General features: G+C 51.1%; 9 protein-coding genes across 9 annotated transcripts; 4 read left to right on the top strand and 5 right to left on the bottom strand.

Moving 5' to 3' along the window:
• Positions 1-284: 284 nt before the first annotated feature.
• MRS44_008597 (uncharacterized protein) lies at positions 285-2,074 on the bottom strand (the record flags this gene model as incomplete). The annotated part of the gene is made up of 3 exons (XM_046284084.2): positions 285-1,778; positions 1,835-1,889; positions 1,959-2,074. 3 exons carry the CDS (start codon positions 2,072-2,074, stop codon positions 285-287), a joined length of 1,665 nt encoding a protein of 554 aa, XP_046132052.2.
• A 744-nt stretch (positions 2,075-2,818) lies between these two features.
• On the top strand, positions 2,819-5,322 carry MRS44_008596 (uncharacterized protein; the record flags this gene model as incomplete). Its single annotated transcript, XM_046278558.2, has 2 exons — positions 2,819-5,017; positions 5,071-5,322. The coding sequence occupies 2 exons, from the start codon at positions 2,819-2,821 to the stop codon at positions 5,320-5,322; spliced, it is 2,451 nt and encodes an 816-aa protein (XP_046132051.2).
• Positions 5,323-6,142: 820 nt separating this feature from the next.
• MRS44_008595 (uncharacterized protein) lies at positions 6,143-7,306 on the bottom strand (the record flags this gene model as incomplete). Its single annotated transcript, XM_046269609.2, has 1 exon — positions 6,143-7,306. The coding sequence occupies one exon, from the start codon at positions 7,304-7,306 to the stop codon at positions 6,143-6,145; it is 1,164 nt and encodes a 387-aa protein (XP_046132050.2).
• Positions 7,307-7,824: 518 nt separating this feature from the next.
• On the bottom strand, positions 7,825-9,941 carry MRS44_008594 (uncharacterized protein; the record flags this gene model as incomplete). The annotated part of the gene is made up of 9 exons (XM_046283642.2): positions 7,825-8,382; positions 8,436-8,558; positions 8,619-8,962; positions 9,014-9,134; positions 9,194-9,228; positions 9,284-9,474; positions 9,526-9,601; positions 9,649-9,697; positions 9,840-9,941. 9 exons carry the CDS (start codon positions 9,939-9,941, stop codon positions 7,825-7,827), a joined length of 1,599 nt encoding a protein of 532 aa, XP_046132049.1.
• Positions 9,942-10,570: 629 nt separating this feature from the next.
• On the top strand, positions 10,571-12,665 carry MRS44_008593 (uncharacterized protein; the record flags this gene model as incomplete). The annotated part of the gene is made up of 9 exons (XM_065620992.1): positions 10,571-10,630; positions 10,680-10,846; positions 11,081-11,262; positions 11,315-11,421; positions 11,477-11,587; positions 11,653-12,057; positions 12,108-12,286; positions 12,340-12,517; positions 12,645-12,665. 9 exons carry the CDS (start codon positions 10,571-10,573, stop codon positions 12,663-12,665), a joined length of 1,410 nt encoding a protein of 469 aa, XP_065477064.1.
• A 219-nt stretch (positions 12,666-12,884) lies between these two features.
• Positions 12,885-18,547, bottom strand: MRS44_008592 (uncharacterized protein; the record flags this gene model as incomplete). Its single annotated transcript, XM_065620991.1, has 10 exons — positions 12,885-13,120; positions 13,317-13,778; positions 14,306-14,333; positions 14,788-14,827; positions 14,919-15,431; positions 15,828-16,507; positions 16,992-17,630; positions 17,695-17,755; positions 17,802-18,400; positions 18,542-18,547. The coding sequence occupies 10 exons, from the start codon at positions 18,545-18,547 to the stop codon at positions 12,885-12,887; spliced, it is 3,264 nt and encodes a 1,087-aa protein (XP_065477063.1).
• Positions 18,548-19,520: 973 nt separating this feature from the next.
• On the top strand, positions 19,521-20,291 carry MRS44_008591 (uncharacterized protein; the record flags this gene model as incomplete). Its single annotated transcript, XM_046276291.2, has 1 exon — positions 19,521-20,291. The coding sequence occupies one exon, from the start codon at positions 19,521-19,523 to the stop codon at positions 20,289-20,291; it is 771 nt and encodes a 256-aa protein (XP_046132046.2).
• A 57-nt stretch (positions 20,292-20,348) lies between these two features.
• Positions 20,349-21,802, bottom strand: MRS44_008590 (uncharacterized protein; the record flags this gene model as incomplete). Its single annotated transcript, XM_046283641.2, has 2 exons — positions 20,349-21,314; positions 21,368-21,802. 2 exons carry the CDS (start codon positions 21,800-21,802, stop codon positions 20,349-20,351), a joined length of 1,401 nt encoding a protein of 466 aa, XP_046132045.2.
• A 447-nt stretch (positions 21,803-22,249) lies between these two features.
• On the top strand, positions 22,250-23,215 carry MRS44_008589 (uncharacterized protein; the record flags this gene model as incomplete). Its single annotated transcript, XM_046273847.2, has 1 exon — positions 22,250-23,215. The coding sequence occupies one exon, from the start codon at positions 22,250-22,252 to the stop codon at positions 23,213-23,215; it is 966 nt and encodes a 321-aa protein (XP_046132044.2).
• Positions 23,216-23,336: the final 121 nt, after the last annotated feature.

Raw genomic sequence — 23,336 nt, 5'->3', positions numbered from 1 at the left:
CTGGGCTTTGCTGTAGATGTAGGCAGGGTCGTGTATGTGTAGTTGTGGGATTTGGAGCATAGGCAGGCTCAAAGGCAGGGAAGTGAGAATTGAAGGTGGAAAATGCAATCAAATATGCCGTGATCTGTTCGGCCTAGAATGACTATGACACGCCCTTTGTAGTTTACACTAATCATACATGAATCTCGTCAAGAGATATACCTTTCAACCGTCACCAACATTGCCTCGCTCGCCCTGATATTCTTGCCAAATTCATCATCCAAACGCCATCAGTATCTCATCGTTCAATACCCACTCTGTTCCTTTCGATTATCTCCCTCTCCATCACCACCACCCTCTCTGGCTGCCTTCTCTCCGGCCTCCTGGATACCCTGCTCGTCACCTCTCAGCTTGGCAAAGTAGGCCTTGATGTCTTCGGCACCGATGGTCTCGCCGCTGTCGGCAAACTGCTGGAAGAAGGGCTTGAGCTTCTCCTTGAGGTGGTTGTACGCCATAACGCCCTCGATGGCACGCACGCGGTCCACGTTGCGTAGCGCGCTCTCACCGCGTTCAAGGAGACTACCACTGCCGTGAGAGCCGCCTCCGTTACCACCGTTCTGGGAACCGTCATCGGACAAGGGCGGCTCGTAGACTTCCTCCTCCTCAAGGAGTTGGGGGTGAGGGTTGAGGAGCGGGAAGCAGGAAGAGCAGCGGCAGAAGGCGTCGCGGAAGCCTTCCTTGAGGAAGAGGGAGAATTGGCCTTCAGGGGCTGGGGGAAAGTTCTTGAGCTTGCAGGGGAGTGTGCCATTGGTAGAGGATGTCTCTGCTGAGGAAGCAGCTGGCTTTTCCGCTGGCTGCTCAACTGGCTTTTCAGCTTGCTCTTCGGTTTGGGCCTCGCTCTTTACGCGCTTGGCCTCTGTGTCATCCTCCGCATCGTCATCTGCCTTGCGCTTGCGCGAAGGAGCTTCGCTTGTCTCGGTTGTGTCGGCCGCAGCGGTCGTCGTGTCTTTGTTTACTGCCTCTTCGGTCTTGGGAGCAGGCTCGGCTTGGTTGAGGAACACGGCGGGAAGAAAGCCTGAAGTTCCTGCGTAGCGCTTGATCCAGGGGTGCGCGTCAACGCACTTGTAACACAGGAAGGCTTCAAAGGCATCTTCATCGGGGAAACCTGGCGGCATAGGGACCTCGTCGTCTTCCTCCTCTTCGGCCGCGTTCTCCTGGGCACCGTTCTGGGCAGCATCTGGCTGATCCTCATTGTCCTCCGAGATGGTGGTCAACTTGGCACCCTCTTCACCCTCCTTAGCTGGCTTCTTCTCAGGCTTCTCCATCTTCTCGAACCAGTTAGGTCCCATACCGACGAGACAGCCCGGATGATACCAATCCTCGCCACAACCGCCAGTCTCGTGAGTTCCTAGGCCCAGGCACTGGAACATGGTGCCCTTCTGCTGGAAAGGATCATAGTCGCACTCACATCCACAGAAGCGGTTACGGAAGTTGTGATTGTACTTGTTATTCACATCAGGCTCTTCCGAATGAACTCCTCGGGTGTTGGTCGTCTCGTTCAGGCGGAGTGTGCATGGGCTCGTGGACGGGATGCGCTTGGTGCCGCAGTCGCAGGTAAAGTTTCGCTTCTGGAAGATCTCGACGAGGGTGTGCTCGCCGTGGCACTGGATGGAGCATGCATAGCAGACGCCGGCGGGCGTCCAGTCATCGCCGGGCTTTGCGGGAGCGGGATTGCATGTCAGGCAGGCGAATACGGCTTGTCGCAGAGGGCCGAGGATCTTGGTGCAGGATTCGATGCTCTAAAGTCGCGTGAGTGGAAGGTGTCGAGGGAGGGGGTTTGCGGGTAAGCGCATACATATGGCAGAGCCTCGCGGGCATCAGCTTCAAGAGCTTCCTGGGTACGGATGAATCTGGGAAGTGTTAGTTAACAATTCGCCACGAGTGTAATTGACTCGCAGAACAGGGCATCATGCGCTTACTCGGCTGCAGTTTGAGAGTCTTCTGACTTGGCGGAGAAGCTGTCCTTGCGCGCTGGAGCAGCTTGTTGAGGGGCGTCTTGGGCGGGCGCGGAAGCTGAGGGAGGATCTGTCGACATGGCGACTGTGGTATTAGGGAAGGTGATGGGTGTTGTAGGAAGATTGAGATGGAAATTCGATGAAGAAGATGACAAAAATGGAAAGGAACGATGGAAATGAATGGCGGATTTCCCCAGAGTCGATGGGTGATGGAGATACAGGGAGGAGGGTGAGGTAGAGTTGGAGGCGATGAAGCTTGGTGAGGCGAAGTAATAGCGGCGACACTTCCTTCGCTAATGAAGACCAAAGCTGATGTCATATTTTTGTCCGTAATTTCCACCCTCCAAAAGCACTTTACGCGTACACGACCCAATGCGCTTAGCAGCCACAATCAATTAACGCGTCAAGTCGCGTCGTGATACGCGAAATTGCTTCCTTGTCGCTGGCCTCCACTTGGTCCCGTTGTCCCCTCGTCTCGTTTCCCTTCCAACCATCGATCCTGGCAAATTCAGCCCCTCACTCTTTGACATTCTCAACACCAATTCTCTGCGTGTTCAGCTGTGTGTCTGTATACCATTTCGCAACAATCATTTGGCTCAACGTTCTTGATTGGGGCTAGCAAATATGAGGTAAGTACTTTCCCTTGAAGATGCCCCCTTTCTGTGAAGGGACAGCTTCTAACACCCCAATAGTTCCCCGCTACACCCTTCTGCCAGCGCTCCGCGCTCGAGTCGCAAGCGATCGCGAACCGGCGGCGATGATACCGCCTCCCCTATGACTCTGGGGTCAAGCCCCATGCCCTCGTCCCCCCTGCCGAGTTCAATATGGCCCATGGTGTCGAGGACGATGACGATATTGAGGAGGAGGCCCAGATCCAGGACGACATTGACGACTTGGACGAGATGGCTGAAGATGACGTCGACCTGTTCCGTGAGGGCTTCGAGGCCGATTACCGAGATAGGGAGGACGACATGTACGAGGGCATCGGCCTAGATGACGAGGGTGAATATGGCGACATGGACCTGGCTGCTCGACGACAACTCGAGGCCCAGCTCAATCGACGAGATCGCGAAGTCGCACGGAGACAAAGGATTCCAGCTGCTTTCCTGCCTGGAGATGAGGACGATGCCGATATCGATCTGACTGCCCAACCTCGGCGTCGCCGTCACCACTACGACGAGGATCCCGACGACATGATGGACACGGATATCATGGCTGAGGAATTGTCGCTGGAGGCCCTTGGTGATGTCAAGGCTTCCAACTTGACCGAGTGGGTGTCACAACCCTCAGTCCAGAGAACTATCAAGCGCGAGTTCAAGGCTTTCCTCACATCCTACACCGATACATCTGGTTCTTCCGTCTACGGTAACCGCATTCGAACGCTCGGTGAGATCAACGCCGAGTCCCTCGAGGTTTCATACGAGCACCTTTCCGAGAGCAAGGCCATCTTGGCTTACTTCCTTGCCAATGCGCCCGCAGAGATGCTCAAGCTGTTTGATGAAGTCGCCATGGATGTTGTTCTCCTTCACTACCCCGACTACGAGCGCATTCATTCCGAGATTCACGTACGAATCTTTGATCTGCCTGTCCACTACACACTACGACAGCTTCGTCAATCGCACCTCAACTGTTTGGTGCGAGTGAGTGGTGTGGTTACTCGACGGTCAGGTGTCTTCCCTCAGCTCAAGTATGTCAAGTTTGACTGCACCAAGTGCGGTGTTACTCTGGGACCCTTCCAGCAGGAGTCCAACGTCGAAGTCAAGATTACCTACTGCCAGAGCTGCCAGTCAAGGGGCCCCTTTACTCTCAATTCGGAAAAGACTGTCTACCGAAACTACCAGAAGCTTACTCTCCAGGAGTCTCCTGGCACGGTGCCTGCTGGTCGACTGCCGCGACAGCGTGAGGTTATCCTGCTGTGGGATCTCATCGACAAGGCAAAGCCTGGTGAGGAGATTGAAGTTACTGGAATCTACCGCAACAACTACGATGCTCAACTCAACAACCGCAATGGTTTCCCTGTGTTTGCCACTATCCTGGAGGCCAACAACGTCGTCAAGTCGCATGACCAGCTGGCTGGTTTCCGAATGACTGAGGAGGACGAGCATCAGATCCGCAAGCTGTCCCGAGATCCCAACATTGTGGACAAGGTCATCAACTCGATCGCCCCTAGCATTTACGGACACACCGATATCAAGACGGCCGTTGCGTTGTCGCTTTTCGGCGGTGTTGCAAAGACAACAAAGGGTGCTCATCATCTGCGAGGTGATATCAATGTTCTTCTCCTGGGTGATCCTGGTACAGCCAAGTCGCAGGTCCTCAAGTATGCCGAGAAGACGGCCCACCGAGCTGTGTTTGCCACGGGTCAGGGTGCCAGTGCTGTCGGTTTGACGGCCAGTGTCCGCCGTGATCCCCTCACCAGTGAATGGACTCTGGAAGGTGGTGCTCTCGTGTTGGCTGATCGAGGAACATGCCTCATCGACGAGTTCGACAAGATGAACGACCAGGATCGAACATCCATTCACGAAGCCATGGAACAGCAGACCATTTCCATCTCGAAGGCTGGTATCGTGACTACTCTGCAGGCCCGCTGCGGTGTCATTGCAGCTGCCAACCCTATCGGTGGTCGATACAACTCTACAGCTCCCTTCTCCTCTAACGTTGAGTTGACAGAGCCCATCTTGTCGCGTTTCGATATTTTGTGTGTCGTGCGCGACACGGTTGAGCCAGCTGAGGATGAGCGTCTGGCGCGCTTCATTGTGGGATCACACAGCCGAAGCCATCCTCTAAGCCAGCAGGAGCAAGACTCGATGGAGGTTGAGCACGATACCCAAGCAGATACCCAGGCGACTTCCGGTATCCGTAAGGCGGAGGGTGAGATTCCCCAGGAGCTGCTGAGGAAGTATATTCTCTACGCCCGAGAGCACTGCTCGCCGAAGCTGTACCACGTGGACGAGGACAAGATTGCACGACTGTTTGCCGACATGCGACGAGAATCTCTTGCTACCGGTGCCTATCCCATCACGGTATGTCCCTAGATGCTTAACTGTAATGTGCATCAGCATGCTAACGAAACCAGGTGCGTCATCTTGAGGCCATCATCCGAATCAGCGAAGCCTTCTGCCGTATGCGACTGTCAGAATACTGCTCAACGCAGGATATTGACCGTGCCATTGCGGTCACGGTGGACAGCTTTGTGGGTAGTCAGAAGCTCAGCTGCAAGAAGGCTCTGGCACGAGCATTTGCCAAGTACACACTGGCACGACCTGGTAGCCAGAAGAGGACCGGGGCAAACAGCCAAGCGCGACGACAGACCGCAGTTGTGGGTTAAGCCGTGGGCTGCGAATGCCACTATTAAGATACTCGAGGCTGTGATGACAGTAATGGCCGGGGCGGATGGTTCTGTATTTGCGGAGTGAAGGCCTGGGCATGATATGGGAATGGGCACGGTGATGATGGAATGGATATGACGGAATTGTATCATGAGTTGATTGATTATATGTTACTAGATGTAGATTTAATGTTTGCAAGCTGGTCGTTGCACTCTGTTAACTACAGCTGCGAGTGATCGAGCGCCATGACGAGCAAGACCTCTGCTCTTATACGGCTACCTGCTCATTACCTATACCTAGAGAAATGAGGGGCGCATTCGTCTGGGACACGACGACCTCTTCCCTCCTTTTCTCCCCTAAGCCCTATTCGTATGATCTCGTCTATGTGTGGGAAGGAGAAGATATTGAGTTTGTTTGAGGGGCCAAGTTCTCCGAAATACATGGCCAACTAGGCATTCAGGGGCCACAGACCTCCAGGATTACGGGACAATGAGAGCATCAAACTTCACAGATAACCTATTCTCCAGTGATGTTGGCCCTTCGGGATACATCGATGAGGTGCTCATCATATCTTCCTACTAGACACCAACTCATGTCGCTTGGCCTCCAACGTGGACTCGCTAGGCCAGTGGTGACGGCACTTGGTGCACTCCCACAGCAACATGATACCGTCAAGGCATGTGCTGCGAATGTACATTCACCTACACCTCACCCATGTTCACCCAGGGTGACAACACAGCGGAGATTCAGGGTGCGCGGCCCGATCATGGGGCTCTCGGTAGCTTCAACGAGCTAGGGCAGTTGAAGATTGTCTATTCTTCAAGACTCCTTAACTTGCGGTTTTGGAAGATACCCCCACTGCATTAGCAGTTGCTTCACGCCAAAGCACCAGCAGATGTGATGTTGAAAGGCCCCTTCGGGGCGCAACCGGTTCATGTGCCCGACCAGCGGGGCAAACTTAGGAACACCTGGTGGAACTAGTCTTCTTATAACGTCGTCTGGGAGGCGATCTTTGGCGTAGAGGTCAACTATCAGACGACACCCCCGGCAGACGCGGCCATACTCCCGGTAGCGCGTCTTGATTAGGTAGGGTATGCGTATGGATGCCATTCCGCCATACTCGTCATCCGGGAGTTCTAGATTCATGGGTAGCATGGATAGATCGCGTCCTATTGGCGCCAGCGGAGCTTCGTGGAACCCTCTAAGCATCCAGTACTCCTTGGTCTCGGCCGAGTTCCTCTCTATCCCCCGGGGCGGGGCCTTGGGGATGAGTTTGGCCAAGGTTTCGGGGCCGTGGACTTGGAGGGCCAGCTTCTTGACCTGCTTGGCACACACGAGGCGGATCATGCGCTTCCGTGAGATGTAGTTCCTGACGTTGTAGGTGTTGGGGATGCTATACAAGGTGGGTATGCTCTTGAGCTGCCTGTCGGTCAGGTCGAAGCACTTCTTTGCCGTGTTGAGCGTCATCATGTGAAGGCCTCGGTTCTGGTTCATGCACTCGAAGCAGACCCTCTCGCACGTCGGCAGGAACAGAAACCCGCCATAGTCGAAGCAGGAGACGCAGCAGCCCGAGCGGAGCGTCTGGCGGAGGAGAGCAGCCGAGTGCTGCTGTAGTAGACGAGTCTTGCCTAGTGCGACGAGGGCAGCTCCCGCGTACAGACGCATCTCTCTGTATGCGGGCATCGACTCGACAGCCTGTTTTCCTCGCAGGCAAACCTGTGTGAGGCGGAGCAGAGATTGAAAGTCGAGGTACTCCAAGATGCAGAGGAGGATTTCTGGGGGGAGAGTGTCCAGGAGGCCGAGGGGTTCCATCGCAGGCTTTGGGTGGATGCGCCTCAGCTTGGGGAGTTTGAGGTCTCGGATGACCAGCATCCTGTTGTATTTGTCCTCTTCTTCATCATTATGTGTGAGTTTTGATACGAGTTCGCGGGTTATGGGTACCGGGCGTACTGGCGGTAATTGAGGCGGTCTTGATGGATCCATTGTGAGGTTGGTGATGCAGTGACGTTGAATCAGTTGAGGCGTCGCCGGAATTGTTGGATTTGCTCATCACGTGATTACGCATGACAAGGTCACATTCACGTCGAACGACAGGAGTTCTCGAGACAAATTTTCTAGCGGAGGAATTTGAGATAAAGTCAGGGCTCTACACTTTCATTTCACTGAGGATAGAGGGATGAGGGTCTTGGGATGTCTAGGCGTCAACCGAACACGACTAGTCACATACCCTACTCTCAAGTGCCCGTGCTAGAGCAACTATTTAACGCAGTACCATTCAGAGATGGCAAAATGATTAGTGTTAGCCGCGTTTTATGCATGTTTTGGATGAGGGTTTAGTAGGTAAGAGAGAGTGTTGATGCTGTTATTTCCTACTTGAACAACTACTATTGATTCGAGATACATGTGGTTGAGGTTGCCTTCAACACCCCATTCGCATTCTTCCAGCAGGAATACTTTTTAACCCAAGCACTTTTTTGCCAGTCAGGGTCCCTAACAGCCGACTATGACTCGGCCTGTGTGTCTGTTTGCTGTTTGGCATGCTTGTCGGCGTCCAATGTCTGCTGGATCCTCTGGCTCGGTAGCCACCGCTCCGCAGGGACAAACCACCAAGACAGCAAGGCTAGGATAGTTGTGCCGGCCATGATGACGGGTGCGTAGTTGAGAGTTTCTCCAGAAACAGGGAAGATGTACGGGGAGTAGAGAACTGCAACCACCCAGCCGTTCCAAAAGACTGCGATGACTTGGAATGGTTTACTCAGTCGGCCCAGACTCCACGCCGGCTTGGGGAAGTTCTTGGGCGTTAGGAAGAGTCGTGCCAGGCAGATCAGTCCGTATGCAGCAGCCGAGGGGACACCTGCAGCGGAGACAAGCGAGGTGAAAGCAACTGCTGAGGGGAGGATGGTGCAAGTGATGACTGCCGCAACGCCCCAGACGACGAGGACGGCGTTACGGGGCTGACCTGCAACGACTCGGGAGACCCAGCTGGACCAGGGGAGGACTCCATCGCGGGCGACAGCAAAGACTAGACGAGAGGCGGCGAGGACGGCAATTGCAGTGTTCTATCTTGGTTAGGCTCTCGCTTTCGGATAGGGCTGGGTGAAGAGGAACTTACAAACCACAGTGCCATAACGCAAACAATGTTCATCACAATGTGTCCACCCTCTCCAAGGATAGCGGCGTAAACAGACACGAAAGGTTGGGCGCCACCGAATGAGAAGAGCGTCTCGGCGTCGGGCTATTAATAAAGTTTGGTCAGTATCCCCCATGATTTCGGTCAAGGCCAAGGGCAACTCACAACACAGAAGAGGAAGAGGATGACAACGGCGAATCCTCCCAGACCGCTGACAACTGTACTCCAGAAGATACCCCTGGCAGCTGCAATGGAGGCATTCTTGGTCTCCTCAGCCACGTGGCCCGAGGCATCGAAGCCGATCAAGATTCCAGCAGTGGCAAGGTAAGAAAGACACCAGTTCCACGCAGGAGGGGCTCCAGTGCCGTTGTAAGTCGTCATGAAGGCATCATGAGTAGACCGGAATCCAATCGTCTTGCTGGTGGCGATGGGCAGCCAAATGAGGTTGAGTACAAAGTCTAGAACGACTACGCTGCTGGAGAGTGTAAAGATCCATTTGAAATATCGAGCTTGTAGGTGTTAGACTGGAACTCGTTGGGGGTTGGATGTATGAAGCTTACGAGGAAGCAGGTTCCAAATGGCTGCGAGGGCGAGCATAACCTCGGTGCAGATCCATTGCACGGCACGGAACTTGACACTGGTTGAGTCAGAGGGGAAGTCTGTGTTGAAAACCACGATTTCCTAACTCGATTGGTTAGCAAATGGACCGGAGGAGTCCAATCCAGTAGGTTGATGCTCACCGAGAGCATGTAGTTAACTGCAGCTTGCGTATTGCCTAGATGACCAGTTAGCTCGAGATCGAATCACCGACATGTATGATATTCACGTACTTGCACAGAACGTAGTCCAGGCAGTGGTACTCCACCATGCAACAACAAAGCCAAAGAGTCGACCAAATCGAGGACCGCCAGCCTCAGCTGCCCAAAGGTAGATGGACCCAGCCAGGGGAAGAGATGAGCAGATCTCTGCAATGACAGCCGCAGTGATGAAAGTGAAGACACATGTTACAATGTAGCTTGTCCTAATGGATCATCAGTCAAGCTAAATGGCTCATAGGTTGAGGGTCACTGACCAGTATGCTAGGTTACCGCCGGCTGCAATACCTGTAGAAAAGGTGACGCGAACACCGCCGATAAAGTAGAGAGCAGCTATGTATGGTCAGTGGATAATCTAGAGATGGGGTGTATGATCTAACCAAAGGTAGTCGCAAAGTTGTGGAACTGGTTGAAGCTTCTGTGCAGCACCTATCAGGGTCAGCTTCCCGACCCCAGCCTCATGCAGCACGAGAATGAGCAATGTCTTACAGGCTTGTATCCTAGGTTTTTCTTTTGTATTGCGTCAGCTTGGGGGGCCTCATGCAGGCAAGGGGGCGGTCAAAAAACGAACCAGCACGGTGTTGTCAGAGGCGTTGGCATCGAGGTCTGATGACGTCCCCACTTCCTCGCCGGACAAAATGTCCGGATTATCTTCCTGCAAGGGCTTGGCCATTGTTTTTATGCCAGGAGAGGAGAATGCGTTTGATAGATGATGATGGTGTTGCAGTTGGGATGTAACGTTTTGAGTTTGGAAGGGCGAAAAGCAGGAGCATCAAAGTTCCGGACCTCCCTATCAATCCCTATCAGCACTTTATAAAAAAATACCACAAATTGCCCGATCTGAAGTTCGCCGAACCGGGAAGTCGCCATCGACGCCTGGTAACACAACACCTCTTTTCCCGGCACTTTCGGCACCGTTCCGCACTCTTTGGGACGTGAAACATATGGGTCTTGATCACCGTGCTCAGCCCCCGATTCGTTGCATGTACGCAGGTGCCAAGCACGTCATAGGCGAGGTGATGGTGCGATGTATTTTAGGACCCAAGAATGGCTTGCCTGGCCGAGAAATTGGGGGTTTATTCGTTTTTTTAGATCCATAAAGGTCCAGAATAACGGCTGAAGATCCCAGATGGAATTAGGTTCAAGACGTTAGTGGCTGAACTAGCTGTCAAAACGTCTCGGGGTCTGATCCTGTCATTGTCTCAGCGGGACCGTGAAATGTGACTCCATCTTTGACATAAGATCAGATCCAGGGCCCCTGTCTTCCTGCTTTTGTCGTTACGGAAAACAATTTCGGTCAACATGGCTCTTCTTAGTGTCCCGATATTGGCGGGAGCCCTTCTCACGGCCGTGGTTATTCACGTATGACCCGATGCTAAAATTCTGGTCAAGCTAAGCTGATTGCGCGTAGAACTTGCTTCGAGTATACACTTCGCCTCTATCCAAGATCCCAAATGCGGGCTTTGGCGCGGCTTACTCCAGGCTTGCTTGGGCCTTTCCACAGGAGTACAAGGGAACAGTGACAATTGACCTACCCAAACTTCACGAGAAGCTAGGTAAATCTCTCTCGACAGATAGGTAGTCTTTTTGGCGGTCACACTGACAAAGTAAGGACCACTTGTTAGAATTGGACCCAATGAAGTGTCTTTTTACTCTCGCGAAACTTACGAGACTGTGCACAAGGTTGGGAGCAAGTTTAGAAAAGATCCCAGGGTATATGGCGAATTCGTTCAAGGCGGGCACCCTGCCCTCTTCTCTATAACGCAAGTTCACCTCCTTTGATACGTGAAATCGCCAACTTACATTCGACAGAGACCCGGAACAACATGCAAAGCGGAGAAGAATCATGGGCCAGCTGTTCAGCCGGACCAAGGTGCCGCAGCTGGAGAAGCTCATCTCGTCTCACGTCAATCGCTTCGTGCAGCTGATCCGAGATAATGGCCCGAATGTTGACTTGGCTGTGGCATCCCGAGCGCTTGAGGCGGACATCATGTGTGAGTAGACTATCGATTTCCTAGTTCAACAAACAACTTACTCTTGAGTTAGCTACCTTTTCATTCGGCAAGTCGATTGAGGCTATCGATTCTTGGGCGAGCGGCAAAGAGCTGGAAATGGTCGCGAAAAACGACCTCAAGGCCACCTGGATGCCAGTCGTGAGTTTCCTGCCGCTTTTCGAGATTTCCGATGCTGATTCTGGCGGTTCCTTAGTTGACCAACTTTCCCCTTCTGTGTGAGCTGCTGGAGCAACTTGAGGGAGTAATTTTCCGTGTTACTGGCGTCAGGAGTGCGTACACGAAAGGACTCGCGGAATTCCAGCAGGTGAGATAGATGATCACGAAAGGACAAAAAACGCGTAAAGTCATGCTTACCAAGTCCACCAATAGTGGTGCCGGAACTCATGGAAGTTGGCTCTTTCAGAAGACTCTGAGCTTGAAGAACCTGCCGCTAGGTCTCCCAACCTGATCAAGTCTCTGTGCAACTCCGGCCTACACGCCGAAACCGCTCTCTCAGAAGCCAAGGAGAATCTCGGACCGGGGACTGACACAACATCTGCGACGCTTGCTCACATTCTGTGGGCTCTCGCCCAAAACCCAGACTACCAGAAGGCTTTATATGAGGACTTGGCGGCCGTCTCCTTTTCGACCGATATGACGACTTTGGAAAGTGTGCCTCGTCTTCAGGCCTGCGTGAAAGAGGGCATCAGGTGGGCCGGCGCCGCGGCTGCGATGCTTCCGAGAATCGTGCCGCCAGGGGGCATTGAGCTGCATGGAAAGTTTATCCCTGAAGGGGTATGTGAACAAGCAAAGCCCGTTGGTTTCAAAACTGACTTTGCGTGCAGACGGTCCTCACCTCATCTCCTATCTGGTATCAACATGACAAGACGGCGTATCCGAATCCAAAGACGTATAACCCCTACAGATGGTTGACAAATGACTGCCAAGGGATGAGCGAGGATAAACTTCGTGATCGATTTTATATCCCGTTCTCAAGAGGCGCGAATATTTGCATGGGAGCACAGTGAGTCAACACACTAACCGGCCATCATATTTCACACGATTGACCATGACTAGTTTCGCATACCTCGAGTTGTACATCTCTGTCTCTCAAGTCATCCGCAACTTTCATCTTGAGATCAGCAACCCTGCCCAGCGTTCAACGCTTGAGAAGAATGAAGAAACCAATTGGACGCCAGTCCCTTTACCGAAGCGGCGAGAGTGGGTTGCTGCTGTTCCGATGGAAAAGCTTGAGGTAAAGATGTGCCCAAGGCTGTGAATCGCCCAACAGGAGTAAAGAGTAGATGTTTTCTGCACCAGTTCGGCTGTTTGGCGGATGGACAGAGGCATCTTAATTCTTAGCTACCTACTCATCTAATTAGAAGAGACTTGACAAGTCTTAGCATAAAGATTGAGTACTCTTAGAGAAGACTACAAAGGGTTTTATTTCGCCTTAGACCTTCTCATCCTATCATTATGTAGAAATATGATGATATACTGATGAGTATTTACTCATAGTAATCCTGGCCGGACGCCAAATGTCGGCCGTGGGCAAGTTTTCCATCACGCCCACCGCGTCCGCGCCTAGGACCCAGAGCCCGAGCGAACGGTATTGCAGGCTCTCAAATGGCCTTCGTCTCCGTCTTGGACACTTTCTGCCGTTTAGCCCCAGAGGCAGCAACCTTGCTCAGCTTTGAGAGCGGAGTGGTGAAGCTGCTGCACTTGCGCTTTGTGCCACCACTACCATGGTCGTTCCCATCGCCGCGCCCGTACTTGCCATTGTCCTTCCCATCATAATCGTCATCGTCTACCTGCTCGTAATGGTCGGCTTCAGGCTCAATATTAAGCCACACGACATCTGTATCATCAGAATGGCCCTGTTCCTTTCGCTACACGACAACCTCACGAAGTTTTTCATTCAGACTGGAAAAACTAGGATTCTCAAGGGCCTCCTTTATCTTCGAACATTGATCCTGAAAGATAACGCTCAACTTCTTCTGAAGATCGTCTGTCCCGAGAGCCAGCCACTTCTCAGCCAGGGCAACGGAGTGTACCCCCCTTTGGATGACAAAGGCGTCGGGTAGCCTCCACCACATCGTTGACATTGTCACACCAGAATCGCCGTTCCTCATCGGAGGCCTCCAGCACAACTCGGGCGATCATTGAAAACATATGCCCCATTATTTCAACATGGCTTGAACGGTAGGCTAAGTCATGCTTGCTCATCTCTCGCTGCATAACCCATGAATACCGGCTAAATGGTATATGCCAAGTATCCTTGATGGCCTTGCAGATACAAATCTCCAAGAGCTCAAAGTCAAGCCATGTCGGAAGATTGATCTCAGTCAAAAGTTGAACCATCCACTTAGTGATTTTCACTCTGTCGATGTTATCATGGTAAATGTTCTTCACCTTGAGGAGTTTGAAATCGACGTGACGAGTTTGACCAACCCGGTTGAGATGGCCGATGATCTGCTGAATCGCCCTGGCGTTGGCATGCCCGTTCATGAAAATTCCTTTGAAACAGTAAAGATGCAGGTTAACACCGACTGAAATCGTTTAGATAATTGCCACGAAGCTGAAGGTTGGGCTCGGGGTTGTTCCATTTCGAGATGACGGTGGCTCTTTTAGGCTGGGTGTTGGAGGACATACATTTTGATTCGTGATAAAACAAATTTATGAGATACTAGCTAGAGCGAAGGTTTAGATATATTGTAGCCTAAGAATGAGATTAAGAGCATAATACAGCGTGCAATTATTTATGCAAATACATCTCTTTGTTGTCTAAGACTTTAAGGAGACAGAAGTGCTTCACTCTTCTAGTACCTCGGTGACACCGTGACTCAAGTGCTCTCTTTAGCAATTCGATCTTACCTCGGCTGATTGAATCCTCGATCCTCTTCTTTGCTTTGTGCTTCTTTGCCATCTAGGGAGTATTTCTTTAGCTGTTATGTTCCTTCTCTTCGTCATTGACAGTGGACTATATGCATCCAACAATAGAGAGAGTGCAGATAACCGAATTCAAAGAAATGGGACAACATACCTACGTAAGGGATATCCTTATCCTTGGCCTAGTTTCGCGGTCCAGTTTATCTCACTGTTGAAGTTCAATCCCTTATATCCGTTACGAATGCAGCCGTGGATCTTCCTTGGACCGTAGACTACCTATCTTCTGGCGCAGTTATCCCATCAAGGACCGGGCTTTAAGTATATCAAAAAAAAAAACACAATATCAACACATAGCATTCTATCCCAATGCTAAAATAGTGGCCTAGATGGTAGAGAAAGTAATTTCGTCTGGAGATGGAGACTTCAAGGGTCTGAGCACTACTTCAGTGGTGCCTCCCCCACTGCGCCAGTGTTGCGGGAAGAATTGTAGAGTTCCTTGGTGCACGTGTACCACCATCTAGACACACAAAGCGGAGATATACTGAAAGAGAAAGTAGACTGCTGAGGGGTTTTAAAGCTTGAGAGGTGTGATTCGAGTGTTGTACGTGAAATTTGGTGGTTGAGATACAATCCCACTTTAGCTGGGAGAATGGCTTGTCGTGACATAGCTTTCCGACTTGAAATTTCCTAGCGAGTTTATATTATTGGAGAATGTCACAAATTTCCACAGAATAAGTACCCCAATGGGGAAGCAATTTCTCTCTCACCCACTACCATCCCCACGCCCATCAGTGTCGTCGACCAAGCTGTCGTAGTCAAGCCTTCGGCGATAAAAATTGAGCTCATGCTCAGGTAGCTCAAATTGACCGAGAAACTCTGCTCTTTTCTCAGGATTGAGTTGCGTGACACAGTCAGTGATGAAGGCCGTGATGGCCTCGACATTTGGCTCATAGCCGTCACGGCTTTGAGCGTTATCATAACTCCGAGGATCACCAACACTGTCCAACTCTGGAGGGTGATAAGGGTCTCCGTCCTCCAGTTCGAAGGGTAAGAACTTGTCGAGTGCAGTCCACCACGCGATCCAGAATGATTCGAAACGCTCTGTATGAGAGTGAAGGAGACTGAGGTATAGTGTAAGGTAAGAGTCCAATGCTTGTTTCAGGTAGTGGTCTTCTTCCTGGATTTCGCTCCGTTCGCTGCTGTCGTTGTCACCGTCGTAGTTATCACAGTGATAGTGAGAGCAAGTATGGGCCATGCCAAGGCGATCAAAAACCTCCAACCTGCAAACATCTGCAAATGTGTCTCTGTCAAGGGACAGCCCTAGAGAGGAGTATCTGGCCAAGTTGAAAAGCCATCGTTGGCGATGAGTGAATTTGGACGAGACCGAGGGATTAAAACTTCGCCTGAGGACCATTCCAACTGGAGTGCAGCCCGCGGTACTACACCAACAGCTGCAACTATCACGTTGCTCAACTCCTTCGGGGTGAAGTTTCTGGAATATCCTCAAAGGCCCGAAAAGTCTCGCGTCTTTCGTAATCCAGACGCTTTCGGAAATATAGCCTGTGAATGTTCTGGCTCGGTCAAGAAAGTCGATATATGCCAACGGTCGAGGTAGCTGGCACCCTTTTCTCAGATACCATTGAGCTAACAAGATGGATTTCCGAGAACCAAAATACAATATTCTTTTGAGAAGAGGAGAATAGGCCTTCTCATCTAGTTCATTGATGTTGCAAAATCCGGCATCGTATAGCCTCTCGGCCAAAGTGCATGTCATGCCAGGGTGATGGTAGAGAGTGGTCAAAGACCCAGGCCAGAGGGGCCTGGGCACTTGCACCTTATGAGCCTCGAGTTGCCTAAATACTTCGAGAGCGTTGTAGTCAGGCGATAGTGGGGAATGATGGTGTTGATGAAGTCCAAGGCTCCTCAAACACGTCTCGGGAAGCTCCCTCCATGCCAGCTGCTGCAGTTCCAGTCTCCTTTCCACCAATTTTTGGACCAACAGGCAGACCATGTCCGAAGAGGCTGGAAACTCGGCAGCGAAAAATAATAAATCGAACTTTCTGGCTACATTAAAAAAATTGTAGCGATCAAGGTCAAACAATGAGCAGCCATTGTCGATCAGCAATTCGATGCTTGGGAGATGATACTCCCAGAGAGCTGTGAAGATGGCGTCTTCTGGATTGGCCCCTGCATCCAGTAGAATTTGCAGACCAGCAGTCCAACCAACGGCAAGGCTCAAAATAGACGGCGCTTTTGTCTTCAGATCGATCTTGTTCTGCATCAAAAGGAGACGAAGTCTTTCCTCAGATCTTTGTATCGTGGCGACATAGGCGGGATATTGGTCGTGATCTTCTGTCTATTAGTATGGCATCGCTTTGTTGGATAGCCAAACGGCGGATAGATTTTACCTTCTAGGAGAGTGGGATTCTTCTTAAACAGTCCCACGAGACGTGGTTGGCTCACCCCTTGCAAGATATGGAATGCGTTGCATCCGTGATTAATAAGAATCCTATCCAGGTGATTATGCTGATGATGCACATTACTCTTCAAATACAAGGACATATAGCAGATAGGAGTTCTAAATGCCATTGCGTAGTATCTGTATTTTTTGTTAGCTCCGATATGAAAGAGAAGGCCGCCCTTGGCCTGCAAGGTTGACCTACGTGCATGCATTCGGATCAGCATTACCAGCCACAAGGAGCTTCACAATATCATCTAAGATATGGAAAAGGACCTCATGCAAACCCACACATTGCATCGCAATTATAACAAATCTCTGCCACTGTCTCAGCACAGAATTGAAAAAAAGAAAAAGTAAAAAAAGCAATCGGGTGACATACGTGAAGAAGAGTTTGGTTATCAGGCGTGTGGTCGCTTGGAGAAGCCGTGCCAGATTCAAATGCTTCACGAAGCTTTTGCAAGAGCATGTAGAAGAGTGACTTGGCTTCTTCCTGCACAGTTAGACTGGTAGAAACGGGCCCAGTATGCGATAGCCTTAATCTATCCACTCTATATTCCCAACTTGGTTCGATTTCTGGAGTCAACTTGGGTGCCCGTGACTTGACTGCTCTCAGGGCTTCCAAAGCTTCATCAAGAGCAATGAATGCCGGCGACTTTTCATCGTCGACCACGTTGTGGGGGGATAGTCTTCCGACCATCGACAAACTCCATCCGCCAAGCTGGATTCCAACCATCATCTGGATTTTTGGGCTGAGCGCACGCACGCCGCATGACCACGAAGTTGAGACACCTTGATAAGGACAGTTCGGCGAGTGAGAGCTCTCCTGGGAGTAGAAGAGTTGGAGGCCATAGATGGATAAGTAAGCACTCGAACCGGAAGGACGACAAGCGCAAAAGCCGCCGTTGCGTTGAAGCCGGCGCCGACAATGCCTAAGAGGGCCATCAGGAGAGGGGGCGGGGTCCCCATAAGAGTCGATTCGCCTCGCAATAGCTCTGTTCGAGTCTATAACGGTAGATGACTAGAATTCCATGTCAGATATTAGGAGTAGTGAGTGACAAGTCACAAGCGAAGTTCAAACGTACCTTCTGAGCGAGGAGGCCCATGCTCATCTGGGTAGCATTCTGAGAAATTGTGATTTGTGAGCTGAGGATGTTAGGATATGAGCCATATGGGGTGATTTGGCACTTACAGTTGCTGCTCCACCCTCCGCAGCCTTGCGTTGCTTTGGTGCTGATACCACAACTGCAGGGTTGACTTGAACGACTCGATTCGGCAGCACCTCTCTGTAATTTCCTTTTCTTTTGTGGCGCTGACGACAGCGGACCACTTGCGTCTCATTGGGCTAGAATTCTTGGCAGAAAGGCCCTCGAGTAGTAGCGCGAGGTCCTCAGATTCCTTCATCATGTCGTGGAGGATTGACGTGACTCGGTGTGTGACATGCAGAGAGTGAACTTGCGAATTGATGGGGCCGTCGAAGTCGCTGCTGATCATCCAGAGTAGATCAGTGAAGAGCTGTGTGTTCTTCTTGAGGGTATCGATTTCATCAGGGATATTCTTGAGTTTGCTGTACAGGCTGGATGATGCGACCAAGATTCGAGTGCTGTGGTCAAGTAGTTGGGCGACACCCGCTACGATACCGAGCACCTCTGCCATGGCTTCGGTGGGGGTATCCAACGATGGATGGATTGTGCGGTCACGGAGTCCCACAAAGTCAACTTTGGGGTTCGAGAACAGAGGAGAAGGAAACAGGGCGGGGAAGACAGCTGAGACGAGAGGAATCACAATCACCTTGGAATGTGCCTCGTTATGTAATTTGGCACCTGATTTGTCGCCGAGTTCTGGTGCCAGTTGGCCCCGGGCGGAGTAATGCACCCAAGCCACCGCCAGGCTCGATAAAGTTCGTAGGAATCAGGCTGTGAGGCCACAAACCGCCATGACTCAATAGGGGAAAGTGAGGCTGGTCGGGCTGGAATTGCCGAGGTGCCGAGAGCTTGCTAGAAATTTACTACGGCAGTTCCATTAGCATGATGCATTCTGCACTTCTACCTGTGGTTGCAGTGAAAGGCCAACTTTTTCATCATGCTGAGGAGTCTAGCTTAGTCCCCTTGGCCTCTAGTAAGGTCATTGAAGAGTGGATAGATTGGTTTTACGCATGCGAACAAGATACTAGTACAGGGGACATGAAGCCAGCCTTTGACTCTGTTCTATTCGCTCTCTGCAGTCAATGCGAATTCTGAAGTTTGCCCCTATCAACTTCCATCTTGAGGCTGGCATTGAGACCGCCGCTTCCCCTATATAGAGATCCCGAACGAAAAGTCCTTGGTCTCCTATACATCTAACATGGAAAATTCGAACGCTGACCTGATATTCTACCCACCGTCTTGTCTGTCATGATACGAAGAAAGACTTACTCAATAGAACCCCACCAAGTTCAAAGTTCGACTTTCTGGGGTGCGCGGATCCTGGCTCTGAGATCAACGTAACCAAAGAGACCAATATTGATCTCGCCTTGAATGAGGACTCGAGAGCCGAGCTTTTATTTAAGTAGAGAGTGAGCAAAGTCAAACACCACACTGAGCTTCCTCGCCTAATTGAGATCACTAAGGGCAGCCACGACCACCGCTTAAGTCTAAGGGCACATGGGCTAATAAGAACGTGACAGGGGAATGTACTTTATAATTACTCTTGTAGGCTATTGGTGCCTTGCTAGCATTGATTGGGTGTCGAAATCTGGACTGCGTCAGGCACAAATCTCGTGGCGGCTGTGAGAAGGCGCAGCAAGTCTCTAACCAACCACGGAGGGAACCAAGGCAGACAGAGAGACAATTGAAGGGATATTAAAGAACAACAACCAAATAAACGGGTTCAATCACTCTACCAAAGTATCGCTGTGCAAACCGTCAACACAATGTCGACCCCTACACCGAAAGACAATACTGTTGGGGCTCCTCCCACCCAAACCTTCCACCCATTTCCAAGGCTTCCACTCGAACTTCGCCAAGAGATCTGGAAGCTGGCTCTCCCTCTGACCTCCGAGAAACCGGGTGTATGCGTCCTCTCAGAAAGCATGACATCCCGGGGGGGTATAAGCAGGCTCACAGTCAAGAAGCACCACTCGTCACTCAAGGCCGTCTGCCAAGAAGCACGCAAAACAGCCCTTGAAAACCTCCCCGTACGACGCGACTACAATCCTCTAATCGACATTTTATATATCGGCGGCGACTGCTTCTTCCATTTCTGTTCCAGGGCCACGATTGATGACTGGAGCCGTGTCAGGCACATTGCACTTGCTCTCCCAGTTGCGGAGATGGGCCTCAACATGCCTTTCGCTCTGTTTGGGCTGCCTGAATTGGAGATTCTGTCAGTTGTTTATCCCAGATCAACCGGAACAGTCGATCTGTTTGACGATGTGCGCGTTCCCAAGACAGGCCCACGAAAGCTTAGAAGGTTTACGCAGAACGAGATGTCGAGCTTGATGATCAAGGCGGACTTCATGTATGAGACTCATGGTGGAGACATTCCTATTGTCTGGGAAAAGGATGTCAGGACGCATTTGGATTTTGTCATGACAGAGCTGTCGCAGGAAACGTGTTCTGGGCGGCCGCCGCGTTGGGATGAGGACAGGAAGAGGTTGATGTTGACGATGCATGCATTGTGTTTTGATGTGGATAAGTCGTAAACATCTCGTTGAGCTATCATAATATTGCGCTTTTACTCATAATAAAACCTCTATTGATCATAAAGTGAGGGTACGTGACTGCTCCCATTCCGTGATCAGGGGTTCGATGTAATGATGCCATTCAGAATTCAGCTTGCCCCTGAGGACATATAGTAGTTGGAGCGGATACGTCGCAATGTACCAGGCCGACTGTAACTTCTTCAGAAGAAGGCAATAGTATCCGAGAAATACCAAGGCAGCTGGGTTCTCTTCTGCGAGGAGTCGAGTATACTCGATCGAGACTGTCGTCGGCCAGTTGCGAACTGCGGACCAAGTGTCGAAGCCATCGCCCAAAGCATCGGCAGACGCGAATGCATGTCCTAGTTTGTGTGCCGCGTCTTTGAGAATCTCGTACTCGGTAGGACAACACATGCCATGTTCATCTTGAATGACAGACATCAACTTTTCCGCGATTTCAGACGCCTTTTGTTGGCTGACCTCTGTGTCGGGTTCTCCCCATATTTGAACGAGCTTTCCGAGCGGGCCAGTTGCAATGACGTGCCTGTATCCATTCACCAGAGAACATCCGTTCCGTATGAAGTATAGCCAGCTACATAGACCATCCGGATCCGAGCTGCAAGATCGAGTGAGGAGGAGTGTGTTTTCCTGCCTCTCAGCCCCGAAAGCGTAGACAACGAGAAGATGCGAGAAGGCAGCGATTGCTTCGCAGTTTGTCTCAGTCACATGGCCAATCGCTTCTCGGAATAGGACCATGGCTTTATTTTGATGTTTGTGTGCTAGCGTGAGGTAAACTTGATCCGATGGATACTTTGTTGCGAGGTGGAGCGATGAGCAGGCCAACACTGCATGCATGAGGAACGGGTTGTACTCGGCGATGCTGGGGACGGCAAGACGCCATATCCGCTCGTGCTGACTGGGAAGGGTCTTGCATGTTACTGTCTGAAAGTGCTGGAGCAGGTTTTGGTCTGAGGTTCCCAACGTCCCTGTTGGACGTCTTGCTATCTGGGAGCATTCACGTTTGCCCTATGAACTGCATGTTATGCCAGGTGCAAGTGGTGATGTATCGGAATACTCACTCTTGTCTTAGGATTGTCTATACTCGTAAAGTAGTGCAGCAGGTTTCCACGGAAGAATGTCTGCAACGGCGCCGGAGCCCAGTCGATATCTGGATAGCCATGACGTTCATGTTCCGAGAGCCAATGCTTCTGCATACGCTTGGTAGAAATGCACAAGTACTCGCAGTCAGTGTCGAGACATCTTAGGCCATCAAGGACTGGCAAGTAGGGAACTGGAAAGTCGACGACTCGAGCCTTGACGACATCCCCAGGCTCACATAGGTTATACTTGGCGGTATAAGCCGTATATGGATGTCGTGCAGATCTGTAGATCTTGTGTATATCCTTAAGATGACTATTGATGGCCCGGGGCTGGATGGCGTATTGACACTGTGTGCATACAAGAACTCGGTACTCAGGGTGATACTCGAGTAGTTTCTGAGGAGACGGCGCCATGACGATGATAGGAAACAGGGATGATGAGTTCCCATGGAACGGCACCTGAGGTTCTTAAGTAACAAGCGGCTTATTAATAACCTCTACCGACGATGTGAGTTTGATGGGGCTTGATTGGAGCATGGCCAGGGGCGTCAGCTTGAAATCGACGGTGCCGTTCCATGAGACCCGCTCTTTTGGTCGTGCCATGATATCGCTTATACTTGAGACACATGATTTCTACGCCAATCCCACAGGGCAGGAGGAATCTTTTGAGAAAGAATCTGTAGCTGGAGCTGACAAATGTTTAGAAGAATTATGAGTAGAAGTCGAACCAAAAGTCACCGGAGGGCCGGGCTGTTGCTATATAGAGGCCACCGCGCACCGGTGCCAAGTATGACCTCCAATATCTGAAGCCTTCAGGCCATTCTTCCATACTCTGAGGATCTTTACCTTAACTAAGCAATCATGCATGTCACATTTGGGTCCTGGGTGCTTGGCCTTCTCAATGCCACCACTCTTTCCTCTACTCCCGAGGCTGCCAATATCAACGCACGGCAGCTCATTGAACTCCCCAACGTCTGGATCGAAAACATCGCCTTGCGCTCCAACGGAAATCTTATTCTTACCACATTTGGCAATGGCGACATATACTCTGTGGATCCCTCGATCCCAGAGGCCCGCGTCGTAGCCAAAGTCAAAGATATTGACGCCCTCACCGGGATCGCAGAGGTTGAGAGGGACCTCTTTGTCGTTTCTGGAGGCATCTATGACGGAGGAACTTACTTTGAGGAGGGGTCTATGAAGATCTTGCTTGTCGACTTTCGAGAGTGTGGAGAGTCCCACCATGGTAGCCCATCCGTTCGCCCCATTCTTGAGGGCAAAGATGCCGGTGTTATCAACGGCATGACTCCCCTACCGCACCACCAGCACATTGTTCTCGGCGCAGCTTCTTGGACAGGCGAGATTTGGCGAATCAACACAAAGGCCCACACCTCAGAAGTCATCATGCGAGATGACCTATTGGCCGCTATCCCCACCGGGCCTTATCCTCTTGGTGTCAACGGTCTCAAGATTTCGCGGGGTTATCTCTATTTTACCAACACTGGTCGTCAGCTTTTTGGGCGTTTCAAAATCGATGAATTTGGCAACAAGATTGGAGACGTCCAAGTTATATGGCAAGCACCGGCTGGCACGAAAATTGCCCCTGATGACTTTTCGTTGGATCAGGATGGGAACGCGTTTGTTGGTTGCTTCCCTAACTTGTTGATCAAGATCACTCCGCATGGCGAACAAAGTATTCTTGTTAACGGGACACTTGCCGGAGCTACCAGCACCGTATTTAGCAAGGATGGTAGAAGCCTTTTTGTTGTCACGACTGGCAAAGGGGTGGAAGGCGTAACGGGGGGTCAACTTGTTCAAGTCGGCTTTTGAATGAAGAAGGGATAGCTCGGTCTCGCTGTCAATATCTGCAGCTACGCTGATGCAGAGTTGCAGCTATATGCGCTCTGTGAGAATTTCTATCGAGGGAATCTCATTCTGTGACTAGTGGAAA

Source organism: Fusarium solani (genome assembly GCF_023522795.1).
Source record: "Fusarium solani strain SB1 chromosome Unknown bctg00000005, whole genome shotgun sequence".
NCBI lineage: Eukaryota > Fungi > Ascomycota > Sordariomycetes > Hypocreales > Nectriaceae > Fusarium > Fusarium solani.
This window is presented reverse-complemented; position numbering and strand designations above follow the sequence as displayed.